This window comes from Lynx canadensis, chromosome B2 (assembly GCF_007474595.2).
Source record: "Lynx canadensis isolate LIC74 chromosome B2, mLynCan4.pri.v2, whole genome shotgun sequence".
Classification (NCBI taxonomy): domain Eukaryota; kingdom Metazoa; phylum Chordata; class Mammalia; order Carnivora; family Felidae; genus Lynx; species Lynx canadensis.
The window spans coordinates 15,411,010-15,430,099 of NC_044307.1; the positions used below are offsets into that span (position 1 = coordinate 15,411,010).

General features: G+C 47.0%; 1 protein-coding gene across 7 annotated transcripts in view; it reads right to left on the bottom strand.

Annotated features, from left to right (window-relative positions):
- Positions 1-19,090, bottom strand: part of PHACTR1 (phosphatase and actin regulator 1) — a 567,248-nt gene that overhangs the window by 79,631 nt on the left and 468,527 nt on the right. For 6 of the 7 annotated variants that reach the window (XR_004343598.1, XM_030314831.2, XM_030314829.2 and 3 more), the window contains 2 exons: positions 10,846-11,013; positions 8,746-8,952 (listed from right to left, as the gene is read on the bottom strand). Coding sequence is in view for 6 of the 7 variants with exons in the window: in XM_030314831.2 (XP_030170691.1) it covers positions 8,746-8,952; positions 10,846-11,013 (375 nt within the window). In the remaining variant the exon portion in view is untranslated. The remainder of the gene's footprint in view (positions 1-8,745; positions 8,953-10,845; positions 11,014-19,090) is intronic. The other variant, XM_030314832.2, reaches the window with a different exon arrangement.

The following is a 19,090-nucleotide window of genomic DNA, read 5'->3' on the forward strand; positions in this document are numbered from 1 at the left end:
TTTCAGCGGGTCAGAGTCTTTGATCTCCTTTTATAGACACAGACACTCCACCCAAGAACATAAAGAGCCTCTAGAGAGAGTACTTAGAATTTAAATGAGAAATCCAGAATCACAGAGCCCAGAATCAGACTCCCTCTGGCTCCAACGCGGAGACAAAGGTGCTCAGATGAGTTCCATCGATTCCTTCAGACCGTCCTAGGGATTCTTAGACTGCCAGGCCTTTTCCGTTGGTCAGATGCCTGGAAAGGCAAAACGTGTCTCCCGACTCCTTGTGGTAAGAGGGATGGTGTGGTGGGAAGCGGGTAACAGAGAAGTGACTTGTGTTAAATGCCCTAAGCCTGGCTTGCTCTCCCCCAAGCCGGCCAGCACACAGACAGGACCATAAACACCTGATGTCCGTGCCAAAGATGTCCTGAGACCTTCCAGAATCCTAACACTGAGGGCCATTATAGCATACATATCACCAGCACCTGACTCTGTTTCTGAGTCGCTTTCTACAACAAAGCATTTTGTTTTAAAATTTGTCCCCTTCCAAAGACCATCCAGATGGCAGATGACAACAAGGAGGGAGGGACATGCATCACTGAGATGGAGATGCTGGGCAGTGGGTGGGGGTCACAGCTGGGTCACCGGCCACCTTTGTAGGGCATGCAATTAAATTCGATTTTTTTAGGGGTGCCTGGGCGGCTCAGTCAGTTAAGTGTCTGACTTCAGCTCAGGTCATGATCTCGTAGTTCGTGCGTTCGAGCCCTGCGTCGATAGCTCAGAGCCTGGAGCCCGCTTCCGATTCTGTGTCTCCCCTTTCTCTCTCTGCCCCTTCCCTCCCGCTCACTCTCTCTCTCTCTCTCTCAAAGATAAAATAAACATTAAAAAATTAAATTCAATTTTTTCAAAGTGAAATTACACGATTCATTGCCAGCAAACCTGCTCTTAAGGAGTTAGAATTGTAGGTTGTCCCTATAATCACGACAACCAACCACCTGTTGACGAGATCAGCGGTTTGGGGGAAATTATAAATCATCTGTACAAAAGCACATTATCCTGTTTGTTTTTGCAGCAATGCACGTGAGCCCTGTTGCCCCTAGGGAGACCGGGGGGAGGAGAGCACCATTCAACTGATAACTGAGCTGGGGAACCTAAGCCTTCTGCAAGACAGGCACAAAGGGAAATGAGAAGGTTCCAGAGATGGGTCTGACAGTCCCTCCCGGGAAGACCGCTATTTGTGACCATCCCGGCAAAAGCTGGGAGGGTCCGACCAAAGTCTCAAAGTCACAAAGTCATGAAAGCAAGCACAAATATGCTCATCTGATCTCAGAACCCTGGAACCAAGGGGAAGATCTATGATGTTTCAAAGTAGTTCACTTAGCTCGCATAAAATGAAAATACTGCATAGACCTAGGGAGCTAGGAAGGGGCAGAACATTCACGGAGAAGGTACAATACGTTCAAGCTAGATCCCTAGGGATTATAAAGGGCAACCTACGGATGGCTGCACTTCCTCTCCAGCCCTGCATCTACCTGAGGGCACGATATGGATTCATTTTGGGGGGTCACACTCTGATTTCTTGCATTACAGTGATGGGGGGTGGCTGTCTACCCACCCGCAGTCGGTGGTCTACCAGGGCCTCCCCATTTTCCCTTGAAACTTCCAGCGTCTCTATGGCCCCAGGCCTGGACCCCAAGTTTGACTGACGGATGGCTGTCCTGTTCTTTCACTTGTCCATGTAGGTATCACGGTTCCTTCAGGCACTATCGAAGCACGAATATCAGATTTAGTTTACGGCACCACCCAGAGCCCGAGAACAAGTATCCTGCTATGAACTTGTGGGCAAATGGTCATCCAGCTTCTCCTTCAAGGCCTCAGCTACAGGCGGCTCTCTCCCTCACAAGCCCTCCTGTCCTGGGGATGCTTGGCGCTAGCCGACGACGCGGCGGGGAACGAGCCCGACTACAACCCCACTCTCAGACTGCCCCTGGACCCTGAGCCAGTGTTCAAGAGGAAGAACCAGCGGGGGCAGCCGCTGGGGGCCTTTCGCAATTTCACGTTGACAATGGCTGTCTCCCGCCTTCATGTGTGCATCCAGTTGTGAATCCATCCCGCAGCATTATTGTCCATCGAATCCAGGAGAACATCAAAGAGACAGGTTTGGTTGAAATCAAGCAATTGCCGCTAAATGCCCACAAAACGTGCCCCACTTTGTCCTCCAAAGTTAAACCCTTCATCATGGCATTCGCGGCTTTCCACAGCGTCCCTTCAACCCGCTTCTGGCCTGATCTCTGCTTCACTACAAGAAGCCTGCACTCTTGCCACGCTGGGCTATCTGCCTTTTTTTTTTTTTAATTTATTTTGAGAGCACAAGCAGGGGAGGGGCAGAGAGAGGGAGAGAGGGAATCCCAAGTGGGCTCTGCACCGTCAGCACAGAGCTGGACACAGGGCGCCATCCCACGAACAGGGAGATCGTGACCTGAGCCGAAACCAAGAGTCAGACGCTCAACCGACTGAGCCACCCAGGCGTCCTATTTCTCGAACATACTATGCCTCAGACGTAGGTGCCTCTGTGTACGTTACTTCATTTACCAAGACCTCCTTTCCTATCCCTACCCAGCAAAACTGTACTCATCTTTAAGGCCTGTTTTAAATACCCCCTCCCTGATGATGCTACCCTGCTTTTTCTGAGTCTTTCCAAAGGCGTCGGTCTCTTGCTGTTTGAATTTCTTTAGTACCATGCCATCACGTCTTCGTACTAAACACCTTCTGTAGCTTCTAACCGCCTACGACCCCGACAGCTGATGAGGGAACACTGTTCATAAATTAAATTAAGGCTGGAAGAACACCAGGCACATGGTGGGCGCTCAAAACGCACGTGGCATTCAGCCTTACGAAGGAAGGACATCTGATCACGTGCTGCAGCACGGATCCACCTTGAGGACATCATGCAAAGTGAAATAAGCCTCTAACAAACAGACAAGCGCCGTCTGATTCCACTTTTAGAAGGTAGCTCCGGCTCAGAGAAACAAGAAGTAAAATGGCAGTCATCAGAGGCTAAGCGGGGAGGAGAGAAAAAGGGGAGTTGTTTCACAGGTACAGAGTTTGAATTTCACAAGATGAAGAAGTTCGGGAAATCTGCCGCCCAACACTGTGAATACAGTTAACATTACCGAGTTGCATACCTACAAACTGTTAAGAAGGTACGTTTTTTTAAAGTTTATTTGTTTACTTTGGGAGAGAGGGAGAGAGCACAAGGTGGGGGGAGGAGGGGGCAACAGAGAGAGAGAGGGAGAGGGAGAAAATCCCAAGCAGGCTCTGAGCTGCCGGTACAGAGCCCAAAGCGGGGCTCGAACTCACAAACCGTGAGATCGTGACCTGAGCCGAAATCAAGAGTTGGACGCTTAACTGACTGAGCCACCCGGGTGCCCCAAGAAGGTAAATTTTACATTATGTTTTCACTACAAAAAGAAAAAAAGTGCCAAGCGAATTAAATCTCTAACCTAACGGTGCTACATAAAAAAGAAAAGTGTTTCGTTGTAATCTTCATGCTGATCACAGAGGTCAGAGCAGAAAGCACCCTTTAAAAAATGTTTTTATTAATAGGAAGTCCTCACAGGCACCAGGAAGGAATTTCTACATTTTAAGAAAGGGAAACCAAGAGTATATTGGGCGTATTTCCCATGCCTCACGGTATCAGCTGTCAAGAGAATGAACCTTAAACCCCTTTCTGAGGCTTCTGGGTTACAGTTGACGTTTTCCATTTAAAGCAGAGATGAGGTTCAAGGTCACGGGGGTCCATTCACAACTCTTCTTGTGCCTTCAGAGTATAAGGCGGGAGGGGAGGCAAGGATAGAGGCAAAAAGCATATGATTTTATAGGGTTGGAGAGTAGGATGTAGGATGGGGTGGGGTGCTGAGAGAAATGGGGACAGAGGATGAGACAGCCAGGGAGGAACAACAAAATCACCATGAGGATGTGATTGCAGAAGAGTCTGCCATGGGCAGTGTCCACAAAACTAGAGAGACGGCTAAGACAGGAATGTTGGTTTTGGGGTGACAAGCTCTGGATAGAAGATTCTCATTAGACGAGTATAAAGCTGAGGAATACCACAAGGCATGGAGGTCACCTGCCAGGTACATCTGCAGTTGCAAAACCTTCAGAATGTTGAAACTAGCCATCAACCACCAGAAGTTTCCTTGTATTTCAGGGGTCTAAAGACAATGCAAAGAAGCCCGGGCAGGTTCACGTAGCAGAAGGACTTCTTTTTAAGGATCAGCGATGCTTCCCTTTCTTTGCCAAATTGCCAGTCTCCAATTGTGGCCAAATGCTCCCGTGCCATTTGCACCGTTCTTGATTCTTATGGACTGTCTGCTTCTAGCACTTTCTTCTAAACCCAACCCAACTGCGTGCATTCAGGTCCTCCTCTTTATAATCCAGTGCCTTGAGGGTATGACTTATGTTTGAAAGACTGCATACATTTTTGTCTTTGAGTTATGCAAATAAAGAAGCCAATTTTCTTAAACAGGCGGAAACACACAAGACAAAAACGAGCAAAGGAAGCTCATGATTCTCTTATTTTGCATTTTAAGAATAGGCAGCTTAGTGCGGTAGAAACTCGTGGTTGGAAGTAAGAACTCCAGAGTAAAACAAAGTGGGTTGAGTCCATCTCTGCACTTAGTACCTATGTAACCATGACTGAGTCCTTCAACTTAATCGAATTTCATTTTCCTCCTCCAGGAAAAAGAGAGAATAATGATAACAGTATCGACTCCACAGCACTAAATGGTATGTCATCAAGTTCTCAAAAAATGGCAGCTGCCATTTTTATCACCCAAGTGTGAATGCCTGACTGGGAAGTCCAGCTCTCACATTAGTTGATTATGCTTCACACAAATGGCACCTACGGGGTACCTAATCACAGGTACCTTATGCAGAGTCATGAATTATTCATGCAGTGTTTCGTATCTGACTCCTGGAGCCAGGATGGCTAGAGAGATGATTGATGAAGACTTAGAAAGATAGGAGACAGCAGTGGGTTTTGTTGTTGTTGTTGTTGTTGTTGTTTGTTTTGGCCTCAATCAACCCTTTTCCTCTGGGGCTCGCCATCATTCCAAGAAGGACGCATTTGAGGCTCACTCATTTCAGATCATATGCCTTATGCAACCAGCTCTGCTACGCACTGTGCTTCCAGAATGGAAAGGAATCTGGTGCCCCTGTGTTACAAGCCACTGTGCACGCTGCTGTTGGAGAAGATAAGAAGGAAGAAGATGATGATGGAAGAAGATAGTCTGGGAGAGCAAAAAGGCTCTCTCTACTTGCTGGAGAACTGAGAAAACTCACAAGAAAGTCTCCAAGTTTATAATGGTTTTCCAGATGAAGTCGAAGCAAGCAAATGACAAAGGAGAGATATTTCTGCTCGTCTTTGTCTGATCGTATACTTGGAAGCAGCTCCAGGTCAGGCTCATGCTTCCTCCTCTAGTATCCTACCGGGCCATTAACCACTGTCGCTCTCTATTAATCATGCTTGGTGTCTTTCAAGTTGTCCTGCGTTGCCTTTCAAGAATGTCAACAGAGCAACAGACAGTAAGAACATGCTACCACTTCTAAGTCTCAGTTTAGAGTTCTATCATTCCTGGTTTATTAATTCCTTCTGATATAGCCCAGATGTCTCTAGAGTAATTAGTAACAGAACAGGGTTAATGTAGCTGCCTCATGGTGATGCAGATTCATTATGACTGATTGTTCACTTACAAAAATTAAGCATGTCTGATTGAGTTTAAGCCCAAAAGGCCAGCACCAGGCTTCCAGCCCACAAGCATCTCCACCTGTCTTGTCTGCCTCATATTTAAGAAGCTACCAGATACGACGCGGTAAGGATTATTAGCCCTTAAGTATTTTTATCCATTTGATCCTAGCTATGCGGAAGGGAGGTTTATAGAGAGTAGATGAGTCCTCTCTCCTTGGGAAGGGATGTGGGAAGCCAGAGAGACTGGGCTAATTTCAGATATCTTCAGTGGCTCATAGATCAAGAGTCCGGTGGATATCAAGCCACCCAAGTTCACCGCTCATGGCTGAAGCTGTGAATGAATGAAGGGTGCCTCCATTAATCAGATAACTAAATAAATTAGAGGCTGTTGCTGGTTAAGAAGCTGTCAATTCTTCTTTTAAAATGTCTTACCTACTGTTCTCTCTCCTCCTGCTGTGATCGGCCAAGTGCTTGTGAGCTCAATTTCAGAAACAAGAACAGCTTTTTCCATAGTCTCCCTGGTTCAAATTACTCAGTCGAATTCAACTAGTGATGTCGGAGAACGAGGCACAGGGCTGGCCTTTTTAGGCCTTCAACTTTCTCCTTCTGTTCATTCTACACGGTGACGCAGGAAGGCTTTCTAAAGGCGAATCACTGTCACATCTCTCCCCTGCTCAAAAACCTCCAAAGGCTTTCCACTGCCAGGGGGAACAAAATCTAAATGCTCATATGCCTTACCTAGGGAGCCCTTTCTCAATACATCCTGAGAAGGACCCTCTGCCCCAGCTTGGCCACCTCATCACAGACCCGAAGCACTTGCCATCTCTGGGTTTCTGACCAGGGCCTTTTTTCTCTGGAATGTTCTCGTCTCATTCTCTATAAATGCCCTTCATGCTTGAAGGGTCAGCTCAAGCTTCAGCCTTTCTATGCCCTTTTCTCAGATCACATTGAACTCCAAAGGATACTCCTGACAATAGTTATTTCAGCACCCTATTGTGTGTGTGTGTGTGTGTGTGTGTGTGTGTGTCCATACACACACATACACATGTGTATAGATCCACTAAACTTTCATTCACTTGCATCTGCTTTGATACCTAGCACAATGTTCCACCTAGAAGCTGGTGAATAATAGGAACTATAGGCAGGAGTTTATTTTGCCATATTTAATCTTCAGGGAAATTTGGCATCAAACCGTCAAAGCTGCTAGCTCTTAAGAGCCACACCATTGACTTCTAGATTTAGAATCAGTAATTCTAATTCTAGAAATAAATCAGGATAAATTCGGATGCTTATAAAGCTATGTATGCTGCTGAGAATGTTCACTGCTGTGATTTTTACAACAGATGATGGGAGAGCCCATGAGGGACGGACAAGCAAATCCCACTGCACACCGAGCAGCTAACGACACCATATTGTGGAGTATTTACGAACAGGACAACCAGTACACAAGAGATCATGCCATGTGTAAAAAGCTGATGATAAGAGATGATGTAGAGCAGGCATTTGGTTTTTATTAGACAGACAGATGAATGGACAGTGGTTCTCTCTCGGCGGGGAAGCTTATGAGGGTACCTTCTCCTTTGTGGGTTTCTATGCATTTACCTTTTGGGACACCGGGCTAAGGTGTTACTGAGGTGTTGAATGGAAGGGTTCCTTTAAATGGAAATCTGCTCTTTGAAACCACAAACATCTGACTTAGTACGTTGATAGAGTAGTCTGACTCAACCCTGTGTTTAATTAGGACTCGACACCTTTCTATCACAGAAATAGCCTTCGTTTCTTGGACTAGGAGTTAGGAAGCACGGGGTCTAGGCATACCTCTCTTGCAGAATTCCTGCAACGGCAGGATCTTTCTTTTTTTTTTTTTTTCAACGTTTATTTATTTTTGGGACAGAGAGAGACAGAGCATGAACGGGGGAGGGGCAGAGAGAGGGAGACACAGAATTGGAAACAGGCTCCAGGCTCCGAGCCATCAGCACAGAGCCTGATGCGGGGCTTGAACTCACGGACCGCGAGATCGTGACCTGGTTGAAGTCGGACGCTTAACCGACTGCGCCACCCAGGCGCCCCGGCAGGATCTTTCTTAACGGCACCGATTTTTCTTAAACAATCAGCTTTTCTAGTGTAAACCAGGTGACTATTCTTCCCTTCCTCCATCCCCATCACATCTCACAAAAATGTACACAGATCAATCAGAAACTATTTCGAAAAACACCGGACTCATCGCAAAAAGGCAGCCGATCAGGTTGGCATTACTGTCCAGGCTGGAGGAACAACCCCCTGAAATCTTTACTCTTTAATTTAAAAGCCGCAACTTTAAATCAGAAAGCAGTATCCCATTCACGTTCATGTGCAATGCAGTCCTTACTAGATGCCCAATCACTAGCACATCCTGTGATGCCCAATTTAGTAACTGGGGGGACATTCACCAACACTTTAAACATGAATATATAAAAAGCATCTTAGGACAACGTTCCTGAACGCATTCTTCTTGGAAGAGTACTTCCCACCATACTTCGTAGATTGCCTTTTTTTGTTTTTGTTTTTGTTTAACAGAACAAACAACACAGACATGAATTTTAATAAAGGAAATAGGCTGGGCTTCAGATCAATAATTTAGAGACCAAAAAAATCGAAAGCTTTGGCAAACTCATTATGAAGGGAACGAGGTACTGCGCTTCGTCTTTGCCAAGATTTTGACATTGAGGCTAATTCACCTCGACGGGCAAATAATCGTGAATCAGTCACACAAATACCAACGCACATATTCACAGGTACACACGACGAAGGCTCTTGGCATACGGCCGGCAGGGTGTACGTCAAATGCTTCTTGACGGAAACACACAAACCCAGGTCGTGACCGCGTGGACGTGGAAACACCCAAACGCCCCACAGAGCAACCTCACCGAAGAGGCGCAACGGGCCTCAGATAAGAAGAGAGAGAGAGCGCGAGAGATCATCCCATGAAGGGAAGGCAGGGCTGGACGCTTCCAGAAGACATCTTGACTCACCTGTTATGTGGTTGGCAATCCTGGCACTGGGTTTGGGAGGCAGGGCGGGGGGCTGCTTGAGAAGGGACAGCTGCTTCACTGGGGTCTCCTCATGGTCTCCAGAGAAAGCAGCAGGTTTTTTGGGGGGCAGTAGCAGCACTGGTTTGGCTGAAGGATCTTGGGACAGGAGGGCTCCAGACTCACTGGCAGAGGGACTCTCTTCAGACACTGAGGGGACAACCACATGACACACAGGTGACATTACACAAACGCAGCGCAGGTGGGGCCGGCGGGGGCACACAGGACAGGGACGTGGGTGACCAACACAGCAGAGCACACCCGTTCCACGTTGTCACGTACGGGCGGAGAGTTAAAGGGTAAAGCGAGGGGGTGGGGTGGGTGGAGGGACACATCGGGGAGGCAAAGGCAGAAAGGCAGAGGCGGGAGGGCGGGAGGGGAAGCCAGAGGACATTTTCTCAGAACTATCCTAAGCTTCACCGCTTCCACCTGGGCGTTTATGCCACAAATTCTGTGAGTGCTCTGAAGTGTGACTCATGGGGCCACAGCCACAATCAACAGATGGCAGGTGCAGCGGACCAGGGACAAAGGGCCCCATCTGAATGAACCAAACCAATGCTGGCATCTTCCTTTGGGCCTGTTTGCCCTCTGCTGGGAGGAAGAGAGAGAGTCGATGCTGGGGTCTGGTTTTTGCCCACTGGGTCTCCCGGCGTGTGGGACGCCAAGGAACGAAGACAGCCTAGAGGCTGACGCCAGGCCAGGCGTCCCCACAGGCCTGGGGCGGCTGCTCCCCCCGGCTCCGGAGCCTTGTAGGCACCTTGCAGTTTTAGGGGCTCCCCTGAACCTCGATGAGGCAGAGACTGCACCAAGGCAACGCCTTTCTGTCTCCCCGCTTCCTCTCTCCCCTCACTTGCCAGAACTGTGGCCTTCTTACTCGGTTTTCCCTCTTTCTCTTTGCTCCGCATCGGGCGTCACTCTTCCTTTCCGCCACGGGAGACCCCGACTGGCTCCAGTTAAGAGCTGTCCCGGGGGGGTTAGCACGGGGCCTTCATCCCGTGATGGCAGCCTGGCCAGTGAGACCGAAACTCTGGTTTCAGTGAGATGACAGATTGCCCTGTAACAGTCAACTCTGTGTCAGTCCCATGTCGCCAGGAAGGCTGGATCAGAGACACAATCACTGCTACAGTCGGAAAGCTCTCCTCAGCCTGGGGGGAATGTGACTCAGTGTCCCCTGCCGCATCAAAGCCCTGCAAGTGACCCTCACAAGCCCCCGGTTGTCCCCCTCTCGCAAGGGACGCCATTATTGTCAGCATCGGACACACCGATGGAGCCATGACTCAGCAGGTCCCGAGGGGAAGCCTGGCGTGGACTCTGGGACACCAGCTCTCTCTTGCTCCCATCGGAGCTGTGCTGATGGCAGACTTCGCCTGTGCTGTGGAAAAAGGATATGGCCTTCGTAGCCACACTCCGGAGATTCCAAGAGGTCCCTCCGCCAGGCTCGCCTCCTGAGAACAGTCCTCACTGGCTGCCGGGAGGGTCTCACCTTCTGCAAACCTTCTCAGGGAGGAGGTACTGACCACGCAGAGGGCTTTGGGCCACGGAACGAGTGACAGTCAATGGTACCAAACATCATCTGTCAGCAGCATGCGAGTTAACCAGTCAGTTGCATACAATCGAACAGACAATTAACACATTGACTGTGTATGGTAATACAGTCAGTAGCTGGGCTGTATACCGAGCCTGGGATTAAAGGCCGTGCTAGGGCTTTACAAACGTGACCTAGGTAGGAACCGTGCCCGAGTATAGGATTCCTTCGCTGAGCTTAACGGAAACGAGCGTTAGAAACAAACCACTGACGTTTTAACTCCTCCGTGTCACAAAGGGGATGTCTTTTGGGGAGGGATTAAGATTACAAAAAAGGTTTTGAAAAACCATAGGACGGACAGTAAGTGTAAATACGTCCTGATGGGGCCGTTGCGTCCTCACCTCCAGGAGATTCTTATGCTCAAGGTGGCTCAAAACAGAACCCCAAGTCCGGCCAGGCTACAGGCCCCTAACGCCACATGCCGGGGACCTGTTCTGCAACTCTACCAAGGGCCTTACCTGTCCCATCCATGATGTCTGAAGGTTGGAGCACCTCGTATGAGCAGGGATCCCTGGGCATCGGGACCGGCTCCATTTCGGACAGGGCAGGCAGAGACAGCTGGCTGGAGCTCAGGGACTGTCCGTTTTCCAGGGAATCCTCTTCATTGGATATGGAGAGCTCCCCGTCTGCAAGTGCGAGAAGGAGATTGCGCAGTGAGACAGTGCCTGCCTCCCGGGGAAGGGCGACATTTAGAATCTGCTAGTTGAGTCTAAACGTTTCTGAACAATCTTTACCAAGGGCAGGATGCAAAATCTACACTTGTTCTTTTGCTTTGCAGACCCTCATTTTAATTTTAGACCTCTGGCATCTGACCACGAGGGCAGCAATTTCCGGTGACCTCTAGCAAATTGCCTGCGTGCTTCTCCATCTTTCTAACCATAATCACCGTACTTAGTGTGTTGTTGTTTTTTTTTTTAATGCAAGTGAATTAAAATATACTTTTCTTCATAATTTTGGAAAGCCTGGAAAACCTGAGCAGGCCCTCAGAGACTGGAAAACCAGGAATAAGAATTCCTACTTTAGGGAACAAAGGGCTTTCTATACCGCTCAATACCAGAAGAATGGGTTCTCTAAGGCTCTAAGCAAAATTCATCCTTTTTTTTTCTCTTTCCTCCTGCTGACACCCCATTTCTCCAGGTAGATAAATGTTTAGAAGGGCTCAAAGCTCCCCCCCCACCCCAGGCTCGCCTCCTGACAATAGAGACCAATCCTCACTGGCTGGTGGGAGGGTCCCACCTTCTTCAAACCTTACAAGGGATAGAGTGGTGACCACTCAGAGGGCTTCAGACCAAACTACAAGGCAGCAGTGACCTAAGGATGCTGGGAAGTGCCCCAGTTCTCCCAGTGTCCACCAGTGATCACACCTTGGGGGCGAGCAGATTTTGATCTTGCTTTAAGCTCCCTCAAAGCAAGGGGCAGGCAGCCAGTTAACACATGGTTGAGGATCAAAGGCTCCCGCACAATGGCCATTTGTCAAATCAAAATTCCCCCAGCGTGATTTCATCCTAGCCCAGGGGAGTCCTAAATAACTAGGCATTAAAGTCAAATTAATTTTTAAAAAGGACTGAAAGCTGTTCCAGTAAGATGAATAAACATCCAGATGAAAGGCTGTTAAGTTATGCTTAGTCAGGAACACAGAAACCCGCAAAGCAATGACCTGCCTTACAACTGCAAAAAAGATGATTTACTTGTAGAAATGAAACAGCGAAGTGACTCCAAGGTTAATCTTGTATCAATAAATCCTTTTCTTTGGCCATGCTCCTCCCAAGGCTTGATTTTTATACGCAACAATATGCAGTGGTGAAGGAGTCTTGCCTGCCCCCTTCCCCCAGGGTTAGCATTGGCCTGATGAAATGTACATTCAACAACGTAATCTACAGACAGAAAGGTTTCAGCAGCATACGGTTCAAGGACATAGGGTATTTGACCTGAATCTTGGATAAATGTAGAAAAACACAGGATACCAAAAAATCACCCAAAGCAGATGATATAAAGCACCGACATGCTTTAAGATTGTGGGGCTCCCCCCCCCCTTTCTTTTTCATTTGGCCATTTTGTATGCCCGGAATGGTAGAGTAGTTAGTATCATTGTAATTAACAAATGATGGCTACTCCTCATTAATGAGAGAAGAGCAGTGTAGACGGTAAGGCCAAGGCCATGGGAAGTACACAGCTGAACCGAGAGTCTTCAGGAGGGAAGGGCTGCGGGGGTGAGTTAACGCATTGCCGTCCCATAGGGGATGGTCCCCAGTCCCCTTAACATGCTTTAATGTAGCATGTTCACACCGATGCCGTGGGAAGTAGGACTGCTTTGGGTTCCCAGGTGGTGGAATAATGAGTGACGCGGCTGCCGTTCGGTTGAACGCATCTCTAGGAAACCACTTGGACTTCTGATACTTCCAGTGTAATGAAAGTCCTGGGTATGAGAACTGGAGGAGGAGGGGTTTCAGTGCTATTGCCAAGTTCTGCTTCTTTGGGGCAACAGTGGAATCAAATGACTGCTGTGCCTTTGTAGCAGATAAAAAGAACCATAGAAACAGAAGTGGGGAAAAGACACAACACAACTGGATTCCTTAGACTCTCTGAATCTCAGTTTCATCAAGGCAGGTGGCTTAGTGCTGGAGGCGTGGCTGGTTAACGGAGAAGCACTCCTTGGGACACAGCAACTCTCCAAAACTTTAGGTCCCCACAGATTAAAGGTACCTTTGCTAAGTCACAAAGGCCCAAACCACTTTGGAGAGGGAACGATCTTGGGACTTCCACTGTCATAATTTCCAAATATGCATTTCCACTAAAAAAATTAAAAATAAGACATTGATCATATCACCACCCTAACAGATACAGTTTATTCTTCTGTACATATTTTTCATAGTTGTAATCTTACTATGCATCAGATTTTGTCCTTTTTTTTTTTTACTATTATAAGCATTCGAATTTGCATAATTATCATCTTGCTGATTATATTGGATGAATAAACTGGCATTTATTTAGCAATCTCCCTATGGCTGGTCGTAAAGGGATTTCTAGTGTTTTATGATAAGAAGAAACCTCCCTGCATAAAGTCTTTTCTGTCATTAGAATTCTCCTCTTGTAGGGGCGCCTGTGTGGCTCAGTCAGTTGAATGTCTCTGACTTTTGATCTCAGCTCAGGTGTTGATCTCAGGGTCATGAGTTCAAGCCCCATGTTGGGCTCCATGCTAGGTGTGGAGCCTACTTAAAAAAAAAAAAAAAAAAGGAAAAATATTGTTTCCTTCGCTGTGCAGAAGCTTTTTGTCTTGATGAGTTCCCAAGAGTTCACTTTTGCTTTTATTTCCTTTGCCTCCGGAGCCATGACTAGTAAGAAGTTTCTGAGCACTGGGTGTCATATGTAAGAGATGAATCCCCAGGCTCCTTTTTTTTTTTTCCCTCTTAAATGCATTTTTTTTGAGGGTGGGGGAGGTTGGGGCAGAGAGAGAGGGAGACACAGAATCTGAAGCAGGCTCTAGGCTCCGAACTGTCAGCACAGGGCCCGATGCGGGGCTCGAACTCACAAACCATGAGATCATGACCTGAGCTAAAGCTGGACACCCAACCAACTGAGCCACCCAGGCACCCCAAATTACTGGGTTCTACTCCTGAAGCCAAGACTACACTGCATTTTAACTAACTTGAATTTAAATTTAAAAAATGGTTTTTCATTAAATGATACAAATCATGGTTTTAAAAAGGTTAAATTGTAAAGAAGCATTCAGAAGTAAAACGATATAAACCTCAAAAAAAAAAAAAAGAAAAAGGAAGTCTCCCCTTTTAGGAGAGATCCCAATAGATGAAATTCATGTGTATTAATATCTCAGTATCTAGCTGGGAATTCCTAATGTTCAGTGATTCCAAATTTGATTAGTTTGAAGAATATATAACTCTCCATGTCCTTTCTATTTACCAGCACTATTTATTAGTCTCTTTACTGGCCCTTTGAGAAAAAGTGTTTTTCTTTTTTAGAAAGAACTTAACCCTCCTGAGTAACAGGAGTCTTGCGGATTATTTGTACCTTCATCTATTTAAATTTTTTCATGTTTGTTTATTTTGAGGGAGACAGTGAGCGAGTGAGCAAGGGAGGGGCAGAGAGAGAGAGGGAGGGAGAGAATCTCAAGCAGGCTCTGCACTAATGCAGGGCTCAAAGTCATGAACCATGAGATCAAGATCTGAGCCGAAATCAAGGGTCAGACTCTTGACCGATGGAGCCACCCAGGTACCCCTATTCAGAACATCACTGTCTCTTGTTATCATGGATGAGAAAAAGTTTGCTCCTTATACTAATATTAGATATTAGAAATAATATTAGAAATTACATTGCTCTATAGAACGTTAGAAACTATTTTGATGTTTTACATGATCTTCTAAAATTATCTGTAATAATGGTCTTCAAAATGGCCCACAACAAGTGCCCAGCAGTTTCCTACCAGAATGAGGAGTGTGAACAGGGAGAAGGTGGAAGGCACATGAGACCAGAGGGGTCGAGGCGGTGCTTCTCCGGCATCAGCGGTTTTCTGGAGGCAGGCTAAAGCAGGTGGCTAGACTCCGCCCCAGAGTTTCTGAGCCAGAAGGTTTGGGGTGGGATGGAGGGTATGCACGTCTAGCAAGTTCTTGGGGGATGCTGGAGCTGCTTTGGTGGTCAGGGTTCCACTCTTGGAGACGATTGGAGGTTAGGAATCAGACAGGCAAAGGAGCCTGGAATGACAACAGCGCCTTGTCACGATGCCCCAAGGGCAGGAAATGCTGTCTATGCCGCAAATGGGGAAGAGAGGCTGTTGGTTTAAACCGCAAAGAGGACAAGAAAGCAGGAGGCTGCATTGTCTAACCATGGATCACGAATATGAACTTGTCACAAAGGAATATGGGACTGCGGAGAGCAGTAAGGCAGAGTGGAAAGTTAAAATGTGAGCCAGATGCGAACATATTTAACAAGGGAAAATCAGGTCACAGAAGTGGCAGAGAGAATGAGGCAGACGTGAGTGCAAGTCAAGGTCATAAATCTTGAAAGATGAGACGCAGAAAGCAGCGGGTCGAAGGTATAGAACTGGCCACGGAAACTGTGCCAGCCGTGTTCTCCTCTTCCCCTTGTGAGACCTAAGAAAGGAAGGTGCTGGTAGAGTCGGGTTAACCACCAAATCAAGGAGAGTGGAGGGAGAGGGGTCAGTGAATGCATTCATTCAGTTGACAAACATCTGTCGAGAGTCTGTAATTAACAACACGCAGCAGAAACCAGACCCTGCAAACGCTCAGCACGACCTTGTAAGGCAGAAATTGGCTTTCAGCTCCTTATGGTACTTTTAGAAACCCCTGCCCCGTCTGCGCCCCCCACCCCCAAGCCCTGGAGCTTTACCACAGCCCGCCCTGCCTCCCCTCTCGTAAGCCAGGCATGGAGTCAGTTGCTAAAGAGAACGCAAAGAAATGCAGAAACGTAGGTGCACCGAGGAACCAGCATCCGAGGTGGGAAAAAGGAGCGAGAGTGCAGTCAAACCCTGAGAAGCAGATGAAGAAAAAGAAGGGCAGAAAGGAGACAGAAGACCTGTGCTCAGAACCCAGGAGGCCACAGATTTCGGGAGGATTTCCTCTCACGTGGAATTTTTCTTTACTGTTCTGAAACTAAGATTTACGTATAAGTTGCCTTCCAGAGGACTGGTTCAAAAGATGCATTAAAAAATGTGTTTTTTTTGTTTTTGGGGCAGTTAAGCATCCGACTTCAGCTCAGGTCATGATCTCGCTGTCCACGAGTTCGAGCCCCGCATTGGGTTCTGTGCTGACAGCTCAGAGCCTGGAGCCTGTTTCGGATTCTGTGTCTCCCTCTCTCTCTGCCCCTCCCCTGCTCATGCTGTCTCTCTCTCAAAAATAAACATTAAGCAAAATTTTTAAAAATGTATTTCTAGTTGGATAAGACATCTTATCTTTACTTAATAAATAATAGTTGACTCTGAGTGTAAAAACATTGCTTTATAGGACGTCTGGGTGGCTCAGTCCGTTAAGCGTCCAACTTGTGATCTCAGCTCAGGTCTTGATCTCTGGGTCATGAGTTCAAGTCCTGTGCTGGGTTCCATGCTAGGCACGGAGCATACTTAATAAAGAATTGCTTTATACCTATACACGGAACCATTACGGCAACACATTTCACATGGATCAAAAAAAGAAAACTTCAAAACTAGAATAGTAGAAATAAATATGCACACACATTTATTTATTCAGATTGTGTAAGAGGGAAGCCAGATGGAGAGCTTTTGACTGACTCACAAAACTTTTTGATTTTCAATCTGCAAAATAAAAAGCTATACACCAAATGTAAGAAAAAGAGCAGTGTCGTGGAGAAACATGAGCCAAACACGGCTAATAAAAGACCGACTCTTCCAAGAACGAAGAGTATTTGTACAAACAAACGGAAGTGTTCCACAGGCCACTTGTGAGATGCAGATACTTGCTGGGAAGGAAAGAAACGCAAATGAAATGGCCATGTGGGTGATGCCCAGACATTAAAAAAATGGGTCTGGGGACACCTGGATGGTTCAGTCGGTTAAGCCACTGACTTCGGCTCAGGTCGTGATCTTGCAGTTTGTGGGTTCCAGCCCCGTGTCGGGCTCTGTGCTGACAGCTCGGAGCCTGAAGCCTGCTTAGGATTCTGTGTGTGTCTCTCTCTCTCTGCCCTTCCCCCGCTCGCTCTCTCTCTCTCTCTCTCTCTCTCTCTCTCAAAAAGTAAACATTTTTTAAAAAAAATGGGTCTGAAATAATGTCAAGTACAGAAGCAGGAATGGAGGACAGCTTGTCCACGTGGCTCAGGAGAAAATCAAAATGAAATACGGATGCAGGGTGGCAAAGTTCTGGTGTAAACTTGGCAAGACAAGAAGGAGAGTTTAGTGATCATTAACTTCTTTTGTGTAAAGGTGCTTACATTTGTAAACACACACACCAATCGTGTGGTGCCTTGTTACATTAAATAAAAAAATAATAGTTTTTGTTGGAGGGAAGAACCCCTTCCTCACACTTCTGGTTTCTTATGAATGTGTTGATTTCCCCTAAGCCCTCTTTTTTTTTTTTTTTTTTTTTTTTTTCCTGCCTGGCTTCTTACCCTTTCTTCTCTGCAGTGAGCTCATAGCTAGGTCCCTGTTTCTCCACTAGGGGGAGTGAACCTACCCCCAATGGTGAGCACTGGGGGCTTTACTCTGCATTGTTCCCTGGCCACCTTGGGCGAGCGTTGATCCAGGACTCAGACTTTTTCTTCTTGGTGGGCTGATGTGAGGTCTAGGCTTGCGGGGGGGGGCGTGAGTAGAAAGCTGTCAGGCCCGTTAATGACCTCCTCTACACGAGCCTTTATCAAGAGTCCTAATATCGGACCCTGCAGAACCTGAGAAGAGTCTGGAGTCTCAAGGGAAGAGAAGGCTTTTCTTTTTTTTTTTAAAATATTTTTTTTTTCAACGTTTATTTTTATTTTTGGGACAGAGAGAGACAGAGCATGAACGGGGGAGGGGCAGAGAGAGAGGGAGACACAGAATCGGAAACAGGCTCCAGGCTCCGAGCCATCAGCCCAGAGCCTGACGCGGGGCTCGAACCCACGGACCGCGAGATCGTGACCTGGCTGAAGTCGGAAGCTTAACCGACGGCGCCACCCAGGCGCCCCTGGTGTGATCTCATTTAAAACTTATTTGGTGGGGCACCTGGGTGGCGCCGTCGGTTAAGCGTCCGACTTCAGCCAGGTCGCGATCTCGCGGTCCGGGAGTTCGAGCCCCGCGTCAGGCTCTGGGCTGATGGCTCGGAGCCTGGAGCCTGTTTCCGATTCTGTGTCTCCCTCTCTCTCTGCCCCTCCCCCGTTCATGCTCTGTCTCTCTCTGTCCCAAAAATAAATAAACGTTGAAAAAAAAAAATTTTTTTAAAACGACTTATTTGGAAATTTTAGTTCCTTAAGGATGGCAAAAGAACACTGTAGCAATCCTTTATAAATAAGTCATGTAGATGTCATAGTTAGAATTCCAATTCTGTTACTGTGAAGGACACACAATAGAGAAGAAAAGTGGATGACATCATGAAATGGTGACTACGTTTAGGCGTCAAGGGGAAAGAAAAATGACGGCGTAAGAGAAGGATCATGTAGCACTTTCAGGCTGGAAACAGGAGGAACAGTAAACTGCATCACTGTTGCTAAGGCAAACTTGTAGAACCTATACATGCAGCTTGTGAAAATTCAAACACATTTTCACGTACCGGTGGTCCCCAAGGGCTGTCACTAAAGCAAACCCCAAAAGCGAAGCTACGTACATTACAGCAAATCATTACCTTTGTGAAGACACGTACGTACGAGGAGCCTAACGCAAGCATTTCCTGCTTTTTCCCCTTTGAGACCAGGGCTATTGTTCAGTCTATGCCATGTTCTCATTCTAGCTCCCCAGACGTGCTCTTTGACCCAAAAAGGCACCTGCACTGAGTGGCTGATGAGTTCAACGTGAAGGCGCTTTTCCAAGAAGTGTTTCTCGGGTGGTGGACCTAATATTAATAAGCCACGAACCACAGACTTCGTCAACATCTTTTTTTTTTTTTGACATTGATAATTTTTTTCCACTAGAGTAAGGAAAAATCCGCCCATGAAGGGGGTAGAGCCGTTGTTTTGAAACCCACAAAGGTTTCACTTTAGAACAACATAGAGGCTTTTGGCAAAGCTTCCGTTAATCCCAATAGCCTTTTAGAT